This window comes from Entelurus aequoreus, linkage group LG13 (genome assembly GCF_033978785.1).
Source record: "Entelurus aequoreus isolate RoL-2023_Sb linkage group LG13, RoL_Eaeq_v1.1, whole genome shotgun sequence".
NCBI lineage: Eukaryota > Metazoa > Chordata > Actinopteri > Syngnathiformes > Syngnathidae > Entelurus > Entelurus aequoreus.
The window spans coordinates 51,705,660-51,727,139 of record NC_084743.1 but is presented as its reverse complement, the minus strand read 5'-3'; the positions used below and the strand labels follow the sequence as shown (position 1 = coordinate 51,727,139).

At 36.8% G+C, this 21,480-nt stretch overlaps 1 protein-coding gene across 3 annotated transcripts in view; it reads right to left on the bottom strand.

Annotated features, from left to right (window-relative positions):
* meis3 (myeloid ecotropic viral integration site 3) overlaps nucleotides 1-21,480 on the bottom strand; it is a 91,762-nt gene that overhangs the window by 20,532 nt on the left and 49,750 nt on the right. For all 3 annotated transcript variants that reach the window (XM_062068622.1, XM_062068623.1, XM_062068621.1), the window contains 5 exons: nucleotides 4,596-4,735; nucleotides 4,171-4,348; nucleotides 4,043-4,093; nucleotides 1,972-2,022; nucleotides 56-205 (listed from right to left, as the gene is read on the bottom strand). In XM_062068622.1, the coding sequence (XP_061924606.1) occupies nucleotides 56-205; nucleotides 1,972-2,022; nucleotides 4,043-4,093; nucleotides 4,171-4,348; nucleotides 4,596-4,735 (570 nt within the window). The remainder of the gene's footprint in view (nucleotides 1-55; nucleotides 206-1,971; nucleotides 2,023-4,042; nucleotides 4,094-4,170; nucleotides 4,349-4,595; nucleotides 4,736-21,480) is intronic.

Sequence of the window (21,480 nt, the reverse complement as noted above, 5' to 3'; positions counted from 1 at the left end):
TTCCCAATAAGGTACAAAGGATGACTCATGAAACTCACTTGGTGTTTGGGCTCACCTGTTCGGACAAGCTGGTGCAGGATCCATTAAAGTCCTCCATGTCAGACTTGGAGCCTCCCTCCCTTTCATCCAGGACCAGGTCTGTGGGCATCTTGCCCTTCAGACAGGTTATGTAACGGTGGCAGAAGTTATCACAGAGGTCGTGAACCTTAGAGAAAGAAAACAACAAAATAACGAATAAATGCCACATCAGATTTTTTTATTTTATATATTTTTATTTTATATAGATGTTTTATTTTATATATGTATTATTGTTATATTATATTTGTATTTTATATATTTACCTGATATTTAAAAATAAATATTTAATCGGGATAAATCCATGGATTTTGTTACTTGGTGTATTTAGCTAATTTTGTACGTTTGTACATAAAAAATAATGGATTTCCTCACCTGGTGCTATTTTGTAAAATTGCTAACTTATTCCTTCCAAGCATGCTCACAAACACGTTTGTCCACAGTTAACTCATTATTAATTGCGATTTATCAATATATATATTTTTTATATAATCTTTAGTGTACCTACCTAAAATATACACCCAACATGGGACTGGACAAATGTATCTAAATGTTTAATAATTATTGTTTTTTTTCACACAAAATATATAGTACACCAGTGCTGATAATTGAAAAAAATTTTGATTATTCATAATTGTGAATTTAGTCATAATTATAAATTACAGGTTAATACCTGCTTGCTTAATTCACATTAAGTAAAAAATACACTAATATTTGGACACAAATGCAGTTTCATTATATTTTATTTGGATGAACATCATATTTGCTCAAAACTTGGTGATAGTTCCTAGCTGCTAACAAACCTTGCCAGCAACTGAAGGGAAAAAAGTCACTTGTAATACACAGACTTGGCAACGCTGCGGTTGCTAGCAGCTAGGAACTCTGATGATAACTCAACTCACAGCGGCGGTGGATGGAAATAACTTTGGTTTTGTGGCGAGAGCAACCTGCCAGGGCTTCGGGGATAAACTTGCCATGCAAATTAAATTTTTCTTTGCCCATTTCTGCTCTTTAATCACTCCTATGACTGAATCAGCTGGTACGCTGCTCTTTTTCCACCGCTACGGTATGAACTGATGGTCACACGTAATGGCGCGTCAAAAAATATAGTGGAACCTCCATATACAAATCCCTCATTATACAAACTTTTCCATTTACCAACCACAGACTAGAAATATGCTTTATTGTACAAACCTTGACTCAGTCTACGGACATTTTATTCAACCATTGTGTGCCTTGCAGGCCAGCCATTTTGTGCCTGGCAGCACATCCATTGTGGGTGGGCTAATCGATCTCCGTCAGCAGAGCAATCAATAGATCTATTTTGTATTTGTATTTTAAATTGTTCTTGCTCAGTCCCCAAGAAAGCAATGGACAAGCGATTTGTGTTTTGAAGCATTCAGGAAGTATCCACAGCGTTGTCGACACTGCCTCCTACCCAATTCCCCCCTTCCACTGTGCACCAAGGTAAAGTGGATTTTATCATTTCTTAATAACCATTGTAGCTTGTGTGTGTGTGTGTGTGTTGGCAGGGAGGCTGTTGTTTTGACTTTGTTTTTAAATGGAAAGCTGATCCATCAGCCCTTTGTTATGTTTGTTTGAATTACAGCACTGTAAAGCACCTTATATTATGTTCTAAGTGTGTAAACTTTTACTAAAATACGGACTTTTGTCGAGGCTAGAAATCATTTTTCATGTTTACATTGCTTCTTATGGTAAGTTTTGCTTAAATATACAATTTTTTTAAATTTACAAGCCCAGAAATTAAACAAATTAAGTTCGTAAATCGAGGTTCGACTGTAGTGCCGTTAAAGGAACTTTCGTTAACTAATTTTGTTTGTATCGACTTTCAGGCCAAGGTTTTCCAAACTTATTTTGAATTAAAAATCAACCAACCTTTTCCAACTCCAGTAAATGAAAGCGAAGAACCTGAATAGCCTGGATCATCTGAGTGAAGAAAGAAAGTGCATGAGTGACGTTGTTGAATTTGTTACAAGCATACTTGCCAACCTTGAGACCTCCGGTACCGGGAGGTGGGGGGTGGGGTGGGCGTGGTCGGGGGTGGGGCAGGGGCGTGGTTGGGGCGTGGTTAAGAGGGGAATATATTTAAGCTAGAATTCACCAACTCAAGTATTTCATATATATATATATATATATATATATATATATATATATATATATATATATATATATATATATATATATATATATATATATATATATATATATATATATATATATATATATATATATATATATATATATGTATGAAATACTTGACTTTCAGTGAATTCTAGCTATATATATATATATATATATATTTATTTTATTATACATATAAATAAAAGAAATACTTGAATTTCAGTGTCCTGGAGGCTATCCAGTAGATGGCAGTATTGTCCTGTTTAAGAGTGTAACAACATTGCTGTTTACGGTAGACGAACTGCTTTACTGTAGACTAAACGTGACTGCTGTTGTTGTGTGTTGTTACCGCGCTGGGAGGACGTTAATGAAACTGCCTAACAATAAACCCACATAAGAAACCAAGAACTCGCCCTCGATCATTCTACAGTTATGACGTCATTGGGCAGGCAAGCTGTTTATATTGTGGGAAAGCGGACGTGAGAACAGGCTGTCCCCACTCAGGTCCGCATTGAGCTGGAGGGGGCGTGGCCTCCAGCTCCGGCTGAATACCGGGAGTTTGTCTGGAGAATATTTCTGCCGGGATGTTATCGGGAGAGGCGCTGAATACCGGGAGTCTCCCGCTAAAAATGGGAGGGTTGGCAAGTATGGTTACAAGAACAATGAGGATAAGCAGTAAGGATGTAACAATATCAAAATCTCACGGTCCGATAATATCACAGTATTAAGGGCACGGTACGATATTATTGTGATATACAGCCAAAGAAAAATTGGTAAAAATGCCATAGTGTGTCAAATGAAGTGGCAGGCATGTTTAGAACAAACACGCTTACTGTAATTGAACACTAACATAATGCTCAATCATATTTCTATAATCATATGTTCTAATCATATTTAATACTACAAACATTCATTTCTAAGTGCATATAATTGTGCAGGAACATCCACTGTTTCAAGCAAATATTTAGAAAAATAACTTTGAGTTGATGTCTTTAAAGTGACAATGTAAACATCCAAGTTTCAAACAATAATGTAGACTTTAGTGTCTTTCAACTTCTACATTATGAGAAGCAGTGTCCTCTACAGTGGACATGCTTATACCAGTCTGTAAAATGCTGCTACTTAGAAAAGTTAACTAAGAAATAAACTTTTAATGATGTAAATATGTCTGAAATTGATGTTCACTGGCTTCAAATATATTTTCAGTGTCACGGTTTATGAGGTGGCGACTTGTCCATCCCTGCCTTCCGCCAGAGTGCAGAAAAATAGATGGATGGATTGAGGATTTATCAAGTACATTTTTGTTTTGCTCATATTTCCCGCGGTGAACACTTTTTTTGGGGGGTGATTTCCGTCCGTGCGATGCGACGAGACCAGCTGGCTCTGGCTCGAAACGAAAGTGGAACGCAGACTTTCTTACCTCCACCAAAGAAAGCATGTTTTGGCCTGGGTCTGTTTGTCTGTTTGTTAGCAACATAACTCAACCAGTTATGGACAGATTTAATCTCCCAAAAAAACTATTCCTTTATTCTACGACGAGTACGAACACACTTCACTTCCTGCTTACGGCGTTCCACGCCCCCGCGCCGCGCAGAGGGTTCTGAGAGATATCGTTTATTTACAGACCCGGCCAACGCTAAAGCGCCAGAAAAAAAAAATACACTCACCAAGATTTTGTTTGATACCGTCACACGTCACAAGATTATTATGAAGACTTTGAAATGGAAATACTGAGGTAACTATAATACCGTTACACCCCTAACAAGCACTATAGAAGATGGACGTATGGATGGATGGACAATGTCCAGTGCAAAGTGCATCTTACCAAGTTGTCCAGCTCAGGGTTGGAGGAAAATATGGGTTTCTCCGAACGAATCTACAACACCAGCATCAGAATCGCATTAGAAAAAAAGCCTGGATTTGAAGTCTGCGCCGCGGTTGGCTGTCGCTCACCTGTTTCGCGAATGCGGCGATGTCATCGTTGAATGATTCGGAGGAGCACACGTCGCTGTGGTTGGTCATGCCTTGGAGGTGGGAGGAGGCTGACAGAGAGGAGGAGGAGTCTCGAGGGGAGCAGGTGGCGAGCTCACACTTCTCAAAAACTAAGGCCAATAGTGGGAACAGTGGGTGACTGCACACACACACACATACACACACATACACACCCACACACAAACAGTTAACATACCTAACATAAACGCAGTAACAGTTGATACACCCGACATTCACGGGAGGTGTGAGAAGTCATTTTATAGCAGATATTTATGAAAGTGACAGCTGGAAACGGAATGTTAATGTGCTTCAAGTGCTCCCGCAGTCTTTGAAATGAGTCACAGCACGCTACGCTTCTATATAAGGATTCAAACACACGGACATACCCATAGATCTGGTCCTTGTGGTGTTTAAGGGAGTCGGGGATGGCGGCTCCGTACTGCGGGGGCGGGAGTGGCCTGACGTCCTCTCCGTACACCCCCAGCGACATGCCCTCCGACCCTGAGTAGTGCACCAGCTCTTCATACTGAAACAACAGTTACAGATTGTTTGCTTTTTATGCACGAACTGTTTAGTACATTTATAAGTATATCACTACCACATGTATTAGTGATCGATCCAACTATTGATCATATCGATACCAAGGGTTTAATTATAGAGGAAAAAAAACCTGCAAAAAATTTTAAGGATCTTGAAAAAATGTTCAACTAAAATATCAGCCTCGGCTCTCTATCGGATCAATACCAAAATTTGCAGTATAGCCAAAGTCAATATATGTATCCAACAAATGCAAATGATGTCCTTGCATTGCTAAAAGAACACACAGGCATCTATTATCACCACTTGTACAAAAACACTGTAGCCAAATATATTGAATATACTGCAGTGTTTCCCATAAACTGCCAAGATACCTGTGGCGGTCGGGGCGTGGCTATGGGCGTGGTCACCATTACATCATCAAGTAATTTGCATAATTTACGACAATTATATGATTTTCTCTAAAAGCTCAAAAAATGTATACTTACTAATTAATAATAACAGTTTTGTTTTAAACGTCCATCCATCCATTCATCCATCCATTTTACAATATAATTACAACACTTTATGTACATATTTATATACAGATTTGAACAATAAGTTATTCACTGAAATATATTTATTAATTGTGGTTCTTACAAAAAATATATCTTATAAAATGCTAAAATGTCTCATAAAGCTCTGCCCCTTTAATTAGTGCGTACTAAATAATTTAACTTTAGCCTACTACTACAACCATATTATTTACCAGCAACATAAAGTGAAACAGAGGCAGAGGTGTCCTGCCACAGTCAGTAACAAATAAACAGAAAACAGTAGTGGTGGTAGATAGAAACAGAGCTTCATCAAACATCTGATTCACTGAACAAAGAGCTCCAAAAATATTGAACATTAGACTGCCATCAGTTTTACTCCCTACACTAAACCATGTGTTTCCTACTGCCTGCAGACTTTGCACCCTTTGTTAAATACACATGTTGTGTTTCTAATATAAATACATTTAATAAAGTCAAATACAAATAAGGCAACAAGAGAAGTATCCTACACTTCTCTTTTGTAAAGTAAATCTGAACAGCTGATATGGGCATCTACATCAACTATATGATTTGCCTGAGAAGCTGGAGAGGACAAAAATATATATATATATATATTTTTTTTATTTTTTTATTTGTGGCGGACGTAATTCTTTCCTGGCGGGGCGCCACAAATAAATGAATGTGTGGGAAACACTGTACTGTATTGATTTAGTTGACACCATTTTTTTCTCAGTCATTCTGACATTATAATGTTCGTAATTATGTGAACTTAAAATTGTGTGTAGTTGGAAACAGATGTTCTGCATTTGTTAGTTAAAATAAAGTTGAAGTAAAGGCCGATACAATTAGAACGACAAGTTGATATCCTTGCGTGCTGGGGACGGATGTGCACATGAGCTTCCCAGCATGCTTTGTGTTTGTGTGTGTTTGTGTTTGCTAGTTGTGTAAATGTTTTTGTTGTGATGGTGTCCCAGTAGTGCCGCAGTCACAGATGTACTATTATACAGGGTGGGCCATGAGTTTCCATCCATAGGAAAATGTATTATGTATATATTTTTTACGTTTCAGATAACCCAAAACAATGATTCTAAGACTTGTTTTCTTAGAAAAACTTAGCTTTTCAAGTACCACCATAATGACCAGCATTAAAATACAGCAGCCCAGTAGGCCTAAGTATTCATTAAAACAAGGCAGAGGTTTTATTTAACAAGTATATTTAACATATTTGGCCACATTGCACACCGTTTGAACAGTAACACTGTCTACATATAGGAAAATAAAATAAAGTGATTTTTTTGGCGTACCACTGGATGGAGCCCGCGTAGCAATAGTGCAGGGGTAGGTAACCCGTGGCTCTAGAGCTGCATGCAGCTCTTTGGCGGCACCCTAGTGGCTTCCTGGAGCTTTTTTAAAAATGTATGAAAATGGAAAAAGATGGGGAAAAATATTTATTGTGTTTTAATATGTTTTTTGTAGGAGAACAAATGTCACATAAACCTTCCTAATTGTTAGAAAGCCCACTTTTTAATGTTTGTGTTTATGCTTCACTGATAAGAGTATTTTGCAAGTGCCATTTTGTCCAACTAATTTCCGCAGCCCTTGAATGCACCGTAGTTGGGTGGACTGTGACGGAACAGTTTGTTTTCATGCATAACTTTCCCCTGCCACAGAGAGACGTGTTTTATGCCACACCTTCTTTGTATCATTTGGTCCACCAAACATTTTATGCTGTGCGTGAATGCACAAAGGTGAGCTTTGTTGATGTTTTTTACTTTTGTGGAGTGCTATACAGATATATTTGGTCAGTGCATGGCTGCAAACTAATCAATACTAATATGCTATTTAGGCTAGCTGTATGTATATATTGCATCATTATGCGTTGTTTGTAGGTATATTTGAGCTCAAGTAATTTCCTTTAATAATGTCCTTTAATTTATATTTGCATGTCTCATGACACATTATCTGTATGTAATATTGGCTGCTTTTCTGATAGTTGTGTGTGTGCCATGTTGTTCCAGACCACAGAAAACGTTACCCAGCTTGCAAAGATGATAAAAAATCCATTACAAGAGGATGGACTGCTGTTTCCTTTAACTTGGACACACACGTCTCTACCTTCAACCACTCTAAGCCAGTAATTTCTGAGAAGCCTTCGTTTTACTAATGTTTTCCACTGTTGTGTATATATATATATATATATATATATATATATATATATATATATATATATATATATATATATATATATATATATATATATATATATATATATATATATATATATATATATATATATATATATATATATATATATATATATATATATATATACAGTACGCATATATAGTATGTATATATATATATGTATATGTATATATATATATATATATATATATATATATATATAAATTACGCCGCTAGCATGAATGCTACTTAAGGGTTTTAGAACAAGCTAGTCAGACTACTTCTAGACCTCCACCCCAGATCACACCTCACTCCTACCCACTTCTCCAAAGTGGGCTGGCTCAGGGTGGAGGACAGAGTAAAACAACTTGCACTGAGCCTAGTCTATAAAATCCGCTACACCTCCCTGATACCGAAGTACATGTCAATCTACTTCCTTAACCGCCATAACCACAACACCAGAGGGAGCTCCACTAACCACGTTAAACCCAGATTCCGATCTAACAAAGGTCTTAACTCATTCTCTTTCTATGCCACATCAATATGGAATGCACTCCCAACATGTGTAAAAGAAAGGGCATCTCTGTCCTCCTTCAAAACCGCACTAAAAGAACACCTCCAGACAACTTCAACCCTAAACTAACACCCTCCCTTCCACATCGTACCTCTTCGGATTGTAAATAATCAAATGTATATAATCAAATGTAGACACTTTTTCTTATACTTTCTGATCTCTCTCTCTGTGTCCACTACTTGCTGTACATATCCTACCAAGTCAGTCCTACACTGTTCCAATGTCCATTTCTCAGATGATGCAATTGTTGATGACTGAAGTGTTGTTGATACCAACCAAACATAACCCCCCCCCCCCACCCTCCTCCCTCCATATCCCACACCCAGGATTGTAAATAATGTAAATAATTCAATGTATATACTCTGATGATTATCTTGTGTGATGACTGTATTATGATGATAGTATATATCTGTATCATGAATCAGTTTAAGTGGACCCCGACTTAAACAAGTTGAAAAACTTAATCGGGTGTTACCATCTAGTGGTCAGTTGTACGAAATATGTACTTCACTGTGCAATCTACTAATAAAAGTTTCAACCAATCAATCAAAGGGTTGCCAAACGTTCCTTGAAAAACGAAATCATCCCGTATTTAGAAACAAAAGTACGTGTTCTGTATTGAGCTGTCAAGGAACATATTTTTTTATTAAATAAGTGGCCAACAGAGCCCATTATGTTTTCATGTTAATGTTATGTCACACGCCAGTTTTGACACAGCAGTTTCGCTACCATTGCCAACACGCACCGAGCAGTCATCTTGTCAATGCAGCAGATAACTAAGGTAAGTGTATAAACGTTAAAATATTAGTGTTCTGCTGTCTGTGGTTGCAATAAACGCAATATTTATGTGAGTGTGTTTGTTTCGTCACTGAGTGCAGGTGGTCCAGCACACGTCGCCATTCAATGAAGACATTACACATCCAGTTTGCACCCTTCGGTAGGGGAAGAGAGGTATGTGGCAAGTTAAAACTATTAGTGGCGTGTCACTTATTCCACTTTAATGAGCTATAAGTGTGTGTGTGACGTTTTTATTTAATGACAAACTACACAATATAGCATAAAGACAATATCCTCACTGAGAGGACATCTCCTTCATAAATACAGCCCAATTGCCAGTCATATCAGCTAAACAAATATCTCACCCCTCTTTTTGTCACAGTAGTTTTCATAGTGATGAAAGTTGGAGACCTGCCCTATCAAAAAGCTGCACACTGAATTTATTTATTTTTTATTTTATTTTATTTTTTTAAGTTAAGCAGGACAGACTCCTGTTAAATAAATATGTTTATTTGTATTCTGTTGAGTTAAGCAGGAAATATTTCTATTTAAGACAAACAAAAGTGCACTTAATTCTTTCTATGCTTACTGTCACCAAGTTTTGAGCAAATCAATGACTTGCAGTTCAGTAAAACATTCAGAAAACGTTCTCGTGTGACATTCTGACTACAAAAAAAACAATTTAATTAATGCAAGCAAATAATAACCTGTGATTAACCATGATTATTACAGATTGAGACTGGACTAATCTGAAAAAATCAATTAATTAAAAAAATAAAATTAATCACTTGACAGGCCTAATATATGTATGTATGTGTATATATATATATATATATATATATATATATATATATATATATATATATATATATATATATATATATATATATACTACCATTCAAAAGTTTGGGGTCACCCAAACAATTTTGTGGAATAGCCTTCATTTCTAAGAACAAGAATAGACTGTCGAGTTTCAGATGAAAGTTCTCTTTTTCTGGCCATTTTGAGCGTTTAATTGACCCCACAAATGTGATGCTCCAGAAACTCGATCTGTTCAAAGGAAGGTCAGTTTTGTAGCTTCTGTAACGAGCTAAACTGTTTTCAGATGTGTGAACATGATTGCACAAGGGTTTTCTAATCATCAATTAGCCTTCTGAGCCAATGAGCAAACACATTGTACCATTAGAACACTGGAGTGATAGTTGCTGGAAATGGACCTCTATACACCTATGTAGATATTGCACCAAAAACCAGACATTTGCAACTAGAATAGTCATTTACCACATTAGCAATGTATAGAGTGTATTTCTTTAAAGTTAAGACTAGTTTAAAGTTATCTTCATTGAAAAGTACAGTGCTTTTCCTTCAAAAATAAGGACATTTCAATGTGACCCCAAACTTTTGAACGGTAGTGTATATATATATATATATACATATATGTATACAGTACAGGCCAAAAGTTTGGACACACCTTCTCATTTCAATGTGTTTTCTTTATTGTCACGATTATTTACCTTGTAGATTGAAGGCATCAAAACTATGACACCTGTGAAATGAAAACCATTTCAGGTGACTACCTCTTGAAGCTCATCGAGAGAATGCCAAGAGTGTGCAAAGCAGTAATCAAAGCAAAGGGTGGCAATTTTGAAGAAACTAGAATATAAAACATGTTTTCAGTTGTTTCATGTTTTTTTGTTAAGTACGTAACTCCACATGTGTTCATTCATAGTTTTGATGCCTTCAGTGACAATCTACAATGTAAATAGTCATGAAAATAAATAAAACGCATTGAATGAGAAGGTGTGTCCAAACTTTTGGCCTGTACTGTATATGTACATATGATGTTCATTTATTGTTATTTTGTTGTTAGATATGACAATTTCCTACCATGGCTATTGTGATCAAATGTATTACGGTTATCACGGTATTGTTGAATGTGCTGCTCAAAAATAATTATACGCACATTTTTAACAACGTTTTGTTTTATAAACAAATAAACAACAGACACACATAACATAAAAATAGAAACATAAAATGTTAAAATTATTGCTATTTGAGCCATTTTAATTTAAAAGGTAAATGTTTGAGAGTGTTTCCGAATGATAAAGGTTAAACAGGGGTTGCCGCTTAACTTCCTGCAAACATGTTTATGTATAAATCTTCCTATTTGTCACTCTGTTTAGACTATATGTTCAATGTACACAATTGAATAGCTCAGTTGCACAGCCTGCAATGTGTATGTATACGTTTAGATTGTACAGTTTAAGTCGTTTGGAATGGGGTAAGACTTTAATGTGTCTTGTATTCATGTTAGCAATTAGCTCCTCCAGGAAATGGGCAGTATAACTTTGAGTTGATCAAAGTGGGGTAATAAATCACGGTTTACAACAATTAGAATTTAAAGCGGTAATACAAACTGTCAGGGATTTTACCGCGGTTTATCATTAATACTGTTAATCGTTACATCCCAACTAGTTCTGGGCAACATGGCTGAAAACTGTATCACAATATACGTTTTTTATATTGGTCGATATCGATAATTATTGATATTTTTTATGACCTATGGAAAATATGGACCAGGAGAAAAATATATTAAATGTTTTTATTTCAGATGTAACCTTATATGATTAGAATTTTTGATTGATTGAGACTTTTATTAGTAGGTTGCACAGTGAAGTACATATTCCGTACAATTGACCACTAAATGGTAACACCCGAATAAGTTTTTCAACTTGTTTAAGTCGGGGTCCACTTAAATTGATTCATGATACAGATATATACTATCATATATACTATCATCATAATACAGTCATCACACAAGATAATCACATTGAATTATTTACATTATTTACAATCAGGGGTGTGGAGGGGGGGTGGGGTGGGGGGGGGGGTATGGACATCAAGTAGTGGACATAGAGAGAGAGAGAGAGAGAGAGAGAGAGAGAGAGAGAGAGAGAGAGAGAGAGAGAGAGAGAGAGAGAGAGAGAGAGAGAGAGAGAGAGAGATCAGAAGGCATAAGAAAAAGAAAAAGTATCTGCATTTGATTGTTTACATTTGATTATTAGCAATCCGGGGAGGGTGTTAGTTTAGGGTTGTAGCTGCCTGGAGGTGAACATTTATTGCGGTTTTGAAGGAGGATAGAGATGCCCTTTCTTTTATACCTGTTGGGAGCGCATTCCACATTGATGTGGCATAGAAAGAGAATGAGTTAAGACCTTTGTTAGTTCGGAATCTGGGTTTAACGTGGTTAGTGGAGCACCCCCTGGTGTTGTGGTTATGGCGGTCATTTACGTTAAGGAAGTAGTTTGACATGTACTTCGGTATCAGGGAGGTGTAGCGGATTTTATAGACTAGGCTCAGTGCAAGTTGTTTAACTCTGTCCTCCACCTTGAGCCAGCCCACTTTAGAGAAGTGGGTAGGAGTGAGGTGGGATCTGGGGTGGAGGTCTAGAAGTAACCTGACTAGCTTGTTCTGAGATGTTTGGAGTTTAGATTTGAGGGTTTTGGAGGTGCTAGGGTACCAGGAGGTGCATGCATAATCGAAAAAGGGTTGAACGAGAGTTCCCGCCAGAATCCTCAAGGTGCTTTTGTTGACCAGAGAGGAAATTCTGTAGAGAAATCTCGTTCGTTGGTTAACCTTTTTGATTACCTTGGTTGCCATTTTGTCACAGGAAAGGTTAGCCTCTAGAATGGAACCTAGGTAGGTGACCTCATCTTTCCTGGTGATGACACTGTCACCTACTTTTATGTTGAAGTCATTGACTCTCTTAAGTTTGATGTGGGACCCAAACAGGATGGATTCTGTTTTACCCAAGTGGATGGATAGCTTGTTGTCAGCGAGCCAGGTGCAAGTTCTACAGAGCTCAGCACTGAGGATTTTCTCCACCTGTGACTTGTCCTTGTCTGATACCAGCAAGGCAGAGTCATCCGCAAACAAAAACAATTCACAGTCGCATGCCGATGACATGTCGTTTATGTATATTAGGAACAGTAAAGGTCCCAATATACTGCCTTGGGGGACTCCACAGCTCACCGAGAGGGGGGGGGGGACATGGTGCCGTTCACCTCTACCACCTGCTCCCTCCCCTCCAAGTAAGACTGCATCCAGCTCCAAGAGGTTTTGTTAAATCCGATTGCTCTGAGCTTATCCAACAGAATAGCGTGGTTAACGGTGTCAAAGGCCTTCTGAAGGTCCAGCATGACCATGCCGCAGTATTTGCCCGCGTCCACCTCATGTTTGATGTGGTCGGTCAGATAGAGAAGGCATGTGTCAGTGGAGTGGTTAGTTCTGAAGCCGGATTGGAATTTGTACATGAGTTTATTAGTGGCAAGGTAACTATCGACCTGTTCATAAACTATTTTCTCCATTACTTTCGAAATGGAGCTGAGAATAGAAACAGGTCGGTAGTTGCCAGGTTCCAATTTGCTTCCTTTTTTAAAGAGGGGAGTTACTCTTGCTATCTTAAAATCTTTTGGTACTTGGCCTTGTGTAATTGATAGGTTTATTATGTGCGTGATGATCGGGGCAATGATGGAGGCAGAGTCCCTGAGGAATCTGGAGGGAATATTATCAAGGCCGGTGGCCTTGTTAGGGTGGAGCACGCTCAATTTTTTAAACACCTCATCAGCTGTGACCATTTCTAATTTGAAATCATCGTTGGATACTCCTAGCTTTCTGTAGAAGGCTTTAATGTGTTCTACACCAAAGCGACCAGAGTGGTGGGACAGCTATCAAGGCCGAAAGGAAAGGAAATGTCAACACAACCATGGAAAACAGTCAAAAAATCAATGTAAACAACATTTTAAAATCACATTAAACACTTAACAATTACCTCTTTAGATTAAGGTGCAAAAATAAGAGATATGTAAGAAATGCTTAACAAAGTGTAAGAAAATTGTGCAAAGTGTAAAAATGCAAACATAGAAACCTGAGAAGAAGTTTTTTTCGCAGCTTTACTTACAGGAAGTTATGTGGTCTGTGTAACATTTAATTTGGTCTGTTATTCTAAATTATTACCGAAAAGTAGCATATTTGTTATATTTTGTTATATATTTTATTTATACAGTCCTGCACTTTAGTTCCTACTCGGGTTGTCTCGATAGCAATATTCTGGTACCGGTACCAAAATGTACTTCGATACTTTTCAATACTTTTCTAAATAAAAGGGACCACAAAAAATGTCATTATTGGCTTTATTTTGACAAAAAATCTGAGGGCACATTAAACATATGTTTCTTATTGCCATCAAAGAACAATTTTGTCCTTAAATAAAATAGTGAACATACAAGACAACTTGTCTTTTATTAGTAAGTAAGCAAACAAAGGCTCCTAATTTAGCTGCTGACATTATGCAGTAACATATTGTGTCATTTTCCATTCTATTATTTTGTCAAAATTATAAAGGACAAGCTGTAAAAATGTATTATTAATCTACTTGTTCATTTACTGTTAATATCCGGTTATTTTCTGTTTTAATATGTTCTATCTACACTTCTGTTAAAATGTAATAACCACTTATTCTGTTGTTTGAATACTTTACATTAGTTTCGGATGATACCACAAATTTAGGTATTGATCCGATACAAAGTAGTTACAGGATCATACATTAGTCATTTAAATTCTCATGTGTCCAGTGACATATTTCCTGAGTTTATGAATGTAATATGAATTTTTCTTTTTTTAAAGAAAAAAGATTTTGTGACGATAAAATATTGATGTAATCATAGTAGTGTCGACTAGATACGCTTTTGTACTTGGTATCCTTACAGTGGATGTAAGATGTAGATCCACCCATGGCATTTGTTCACATTGTGACGCCGGTGAGCTATGGTATCTTCCTACGGTGTGTAATGAAGCATGTTTAGCTGTTCTTTGTCCTGCAGGGATGATACTTATAAGAAACTTACTTTATTTGTAGCCATGGAGGCGAGGATTAGTGATTTAGAAGAAGCTAAAACACTGCAGACTGCGAATGGGCATTAGCCACTAACTAGTTTGCCTGTTTTAAAGCACCTCTTCCTGTGGGCATTTCAGTGTTATAGCTTCACCTTTATCGTTACTTTTTAAGCCAAAATGCGTCCGTTCTCCCTTTTCTGTCTACAAACTGTGTCTGATTCTCGATTCAAAACGATTCTCAATTCATAATCCAGCCATCCATCCATTTTCTACCGCTTGTCCCTCTCGGGAGTTGCAGGGGGTGCTGGAGCCTATCCCAGCTGCACTCGGTCGGAAGGCGGGGTACACCCTGGACAAGTCGCCACCTCATCGCAGGGCCAACACAGATAGACAGACAACATTCACACTCACATTCACACACTAGAGCCAATTTAGTGTTGCCAATCAACCTATCCCCTGGTGCATGTCTTTGGAGGTGGGAGGAAGCCGGAGTACTCGGAGGGAACCCACGCAGTCACGGGGAGAACATGCAAACTCCACACAGAAAGACCCTGAGCCTGGAGATCAAACCCAGGACCTTCATATAGTGAGGCACGCGCACTAACCCCTGTGCCATGATTCAAAATCTGTAACAACAATAATTTGGCGTGTCAAAAAAATTTGATTTTCAAATGAATCACGATTCTTGCCTGTAACGATTCTTAATTGATTTAATATATATATATATATATATATATATATATATATATATATATATATATATATATATATATATATATATATATATATATATATATATATATATATATATATATATATATATATATATATATATATATATATATATATACATATATATATATATATATATATGTATATATATATATATATATCTTTTTTAAATATATATGTTTTTTGTTTTTTTTACTCTGTCCTATCCAGACATTCAGGCAAATCCTATTGTTGATGTAGATGCCCATATCTGCTGTACAGATTTACTTTAGAAAAGAGAAGTTCTCTTGTTGCCTTATTTGCATTTGACTTTATTAAATGTTTGGGTAGAATTTTATTAAACAAAACCAGTTTTCTTTTAAGTAATATATACATTATCAGAGCTGTTATCTATTTTATGGAGAAATGTAGTTAATCAAAGAACTGGCACCCAATGTTATTACAAAAGTATTGATTTTTAATCGAGAATAATTTTGAATTGTGAATCGATAACAAATTTTGCTCGACGATATATTGACCTACAAATTATTGCCGATAAATGATATTATTGCCATTATTTTTATGGGACCAATTTACCGTTGATGTTTTTACTTACATACTATTAATGCATGTCTATCCTTTCAAATGCAATAAACTTTTCTTGTATATTTTAACATTGTAATTGGAATCCATCCATCCATTTTCTACCGCTTGTGCCTTTCGGGGTCGCGGGGGGCGCTGGAGCCTATCTCAGCTGCATTCGGGCGGAAGGCGGGGTACACCCTGGACAAGTCGCCACCTCATCGCAGGGCCAACACAGATAGACAGACAACATTCACACTCACATTCACACACTGGGGCCAATTTAGTGTTGCCAATCAGCTTATTCCCAGAGGTATGTCTTTAGAATGTAATTGGAATGTAAACTTTTAAATCTTGAAGTTAAATATTTACAATAAAATATACTTGTCCTGTTAGCAAAATTGCTCACTGATCAATTCCAGTTTTGCTAGGTTACCAGACTGCGAGTGCCTTTGTTCATGCAACCAACCATGCTTCATTCTTTCAGGTTTCCGACCCAAATAAATAAATAAAAACATACATATATATATATATATATATATATATATATATATATATATATATATATATATATATATATATATATATATATATATATATATATATATACAGTATATATATATATATATATATATATATACCAGAGTTTCCCACACATTCATTTATTTGTGGCGGCCCGCCACGAAAGAATTAAGGCCGCCACAAATAGATTATTTTTTTTATTTTTATTTTTATTTTTTTTGTCCTGTCCAGCTTCTCAGGCAAATCATATAGTTGATGTAGATGCCCATATTGGCTGTTCAGATTTACTTTACAAAAGAGAAGTGTAGGATCAAGATTTTTGGAGCTCTTTGTTCAGTGGATCAGATGTTTGATGAAGCTTTGTGTCTATCTACCACCACTACTGTTTTCTGTTTATTTGTTACTGACTGTGGCAGGATACCTCTGCCTCTGTTTCACTTTATGTTGCTGGTAAATAATATGGTTGTAGTTAGGGTTGGGTATCGAGTATCGATTGGAACCGGGACTAACTTTCCGATTCTCCCAGAATCGTTCAAAAGTTTAAATTTCGATTCCTATTTTCGATACCAGTCCGCCGACCGGAAAAAAATATGTCCGCCGAACCGGAAGAAGAAGACGCTGAACACCAACGAAGAAGCGCCCACCGCCGGAAGTGTTAGCACAGCCGAGCGAGTCAGTCAAGCTCAAGCATGGATAGCGGGCGTCGGCAGTCGAAAGTGTGGCTTTACTTTACAAAAAAAAATTAAATAACCGCGAAATAACAGAGCTCCATGTCCATCAAGAAACGAGTGGAGAGAGAGCTGCAGATGTACCAGGACGTTCCACCGATACTTATGTCTGACGACCCTGCTGCATGGTGGTGGAACCAACAAAAGACTTATCCTTTGCTGTCATATCTCGCTTTCTCCTATTTATGCGTTCAAGCTTCTTCCACACCCAGCGAATGTGTATTTTCCACAGCAGGAGACACTATCTGTCCAGAACGCTCACGCATCCTGCCTGAGAAGGCGGATATGGTCATTTTCCTAAACAAGAACTGTCTCTGATTTTATACTGTACCTGCTGCTAATCTGGACTGGGTTTTGCAAGTTGTTTCTTATTGTTTATTTGCTTTTCTGAACCAGGTTAGCCCATCAGTGGGAGCACGGTAACATTTTTAAGTACCTGCAGCATCATACACTTGTGTGTGTAAATGTGTTTTCATGAGGTTTTCAAAAATAAAGCTCTCTTGAGGAAAGTGTACCCCTAGGAAAATGTATTCATAATTTATAATATTTATATTCAAGTTCATAGATTTGATATTTATATTCTAGTTGAAAACAGCCCTGTGAGGAATTTATAGTAAAGTTCATAAAAAGTTAATAGAATTAAAATTTGATGGAGAATGTCAGACTATTTCATTCAGAAAGACTGTAGGTGAGCTAGCTCATTTAAAATATCCTAAACTTTTTTTTGACCCTGCCTCTTAAAAGAATCGGAATCGAGAATCGTAAGGAATTGGAATCGAAACAAAGAATCGGAATCGGAATTGGAATTGTTCGAATTCAAACGATACCCAACCCTAGTTGTAGTAGTAGGCTAAAGTTAAATTATTTAGTATGCACTAATTAAAGGGGCAGAGCTTTAAGAGACATTTTAGCTTTTATATTTTTATAAGATATATTTTTTGTAAGAACCACAATTAATAAATATATTTCAGTGAATAACTTATTGTTCAAATCTGTATATGAATATGTACATTAAAAAAAATAAAAAATATGTACATAAAGTGTTGTAATTATATTGTAAAATGGATGGATGGATGGATGGACGTTTAAAACAAAACTGTTATTATTAATTAGTAAGTATACATTTTTTGAGCCTTTTTAGAGAAAATCATATCATTGTAGTAAATTATGCAAATTACTCGATGATGTCATGGTGAACACGCCCATAGCCACGCCCCCACCGCCACAGGTATCTTGGCAGTTTATGGGAAACACTGTATATATATATATATATATATATATATATATATATATATATACACTACCGTTCAAAAGTTTGGGGTCACCCAAACAATTTTGTGGAATAGCCTTCATTTCTAAGAACAAGAATAGACTGTCGAGTTTCAGATGAAAGTTCTCTTTTTCTGGCCATGTTGAGCGTTTAATTGACCCCACAAATGTGATGCTCCAGAAACTCAATCTGCTCAAAGGAAGGTAAGTTTTGTAGCTTTTGTAACGAGCTAAAGTGTTTTCAGATGTGTGAACATGATTGCACAAGGGTTTTCTAATCATCAATTAGCCTTCTGAGCCAATGAGCAAACACATTGTACCATTAGAACACTGGAGTGATAGTTGCTGGAAATGGGCCTCTATACGCCTATGTAGATATTGCACCAAAAACCAGACATTTGCATCTAGAATAGTCATTTATCACATTAGCAATGTATAGAGTGTATTTCTTTAAAGTTAAGACTAGTTTAAAGTTATCTTCATTGAAAAGTACAGTGCTTTTCCTTCAAAATAAGGACATTTCAATGTGACCCCAAACTTTTGAACGGTAGTGTATATATATATATATATATATATATATATATATATATATATATATATATATATATATATATATATATATATATATATATATATATATATATATATATATATATATATATATATATATGTACATATATATATATATATTTATTTTTTTATTTTTTTTCAACTGCATACATAAATTGATAAAACCTTTGTAGACATATTCATGTGTTGAATCAGTTCTTCTCAAATAGTGCCCCCCCACCCCTCTCCCGGGGGTGTGCCGTGATATATGTGTGTGTGTGTGGGGTTTGGGGGGGCTTCAGATATCTTGACACATGCAGATAAATAAATAAACGCGTGAGGTGTCGGGGGAAAGGGGACGTGAGAGGCAATATAGTAATAGCATATTTAGTCTTAGTAAACAGCCATCTTGAAACATACAGGAAAAAAAGACATTATAATGGGGGGAGGGGGGTGAAAAAAAATGTGTGACAGAAAAATAATTGATAACCACTGTGTTAATTGCAAGCAAAAGAGAAAAGATCATTCTTTCAACTCAATGTTATTAAGTTTGTAAGTTGACCATCATTTTAGTAGTTGCTGTTTGTTTAGTTTTTTGCTACACCAGTGTATTGTTTTGGAGTAACAACAAATTGATAACTCCTCCAAATATATAATTGTATGATTTCATTGCTGTGAGTTAGCTCCAAAGTGCAGAGGCAATGGTTTAGAAGAGCTGGCTCAATACTGTATTTACATGTCAGTGCTGACCTAGAATGTGTGTTTTTTATGTGTTATTGGGAGATGTCTTAATTTCTCATTAAATAATGCATGAAAGCAAAAATCAAGGCGTGTGAGTCAGTATCTGCACTGACATAACAAAAATCAAGTGTTCACTTGGTTTACGTGTGTCATCTTTTTGGCTGTTATACACACTTTGAGGTCCAAATAAAGATTTTTGTCAAACGATAAAACAATGTGAAATTGGACTGACAAATAAGCTGCAGCGGCCTAAAAATGCAAAAAATAATTCACTTTTAAAAATGATGATCTCCTATGGAGGTTAATTTGTGTCTTTATTAAAAATGCTTTTTTTTTACACTGAATTTATGTAACTGAATTTTTGGTGTTCTAATTTTATTAACTGATTTTTTACATGAAATTATTACAAGAAAGTACCGGGAAAAAGTGACGGCTCCCGGAGTGTTATATGGCGTCATATAAAAATATATGTAGTGTTCATCGTGTGAGGCAATGCAAATTAAACAATAAAAAAACAAATAACGGTTTGAATTGGTCCAGGTTATCGGGGACTTTATTACTGACGGACAGGAGTCGCGAGTACTCCCAAAATGTGTTTGTCATTCTTTTTTGGTGTGGGTTCACATTGTGGCGCATATTTGTAACATTGATAAAGTTTTTTTATACGGCCACCCTCAGTGTGACATGTGTGGCTGTTGACTAAGTATGCCTTGCAGTCACTAACGTGTGTCCGTTGAAGCCGCATATAACATGTGACTGTGCAGGCACATTCTTTGTATGAAAAAGCGGACGTTAAAGGCAATGCCATCACGGCACGCCCTCGTGCCCTCAATATTGTTGTCCTCAATATTGTAGACAAAAGTCCTCAATATTGTAGAAACAATCGGGAGGGTTGGCAAGAATGCTTCAGCTCCGCACACAGCGCTGCCAAGCGACATTCTTATAAAACATGCGGGCCGCACTAACATTAAACGTTCATATTAAGCTGGGGGCCGCAAAATAACGTCTCGCGGGCCGCAATTGGCCCACGGGCTGCATGTTTGAGACCCCTGTTCTAAAACGAGACCGATGGCTTCAGTCTTAACTTACAGGAAGTGGATCTTGCCTTTTGACGCAGCCACTTTGTTTTGAATGAAATTGTCAGCATAATTACAAATAAAAATTCAGTTCCCAAAATTCAAATGCAAGAAATTCCGTTACATAAATTCAGTGTCCAAAAAAAAGCACAAATTGACCTCCATAATCTCCACTTTAAAAAACTCTTGTCAAAACACTTTTTTTGGTGTAACAGACAAAGAAAACAAATAAATGCTGGGGGGGGGGGGTGACTTATTGAGTCAGCTATATTACCTTGTTAGCGTTTGCTTTTTATCTATGCCTCAGTGAATTGAGCCCACGTGGACATATTAGTGCTGCTTGTGCACGCAGCATCAATAATAAACCCTGGTGTGTTGTTTAGTTCCAACGGGAAACAACTCTCAGGTTTCAAAACCTGCTGTAACTGCCTCACCGAGGTCTGCTATCACACCCTTTAATGTGATGATTCAGACACCCGTGGTGGACACACACACACACACACACACACACACACACACACACACACACACACACACACGGTTCCAGAGCCAAGCCTCCCCTTAGCAGCACTTGCACACAAAGCATCATC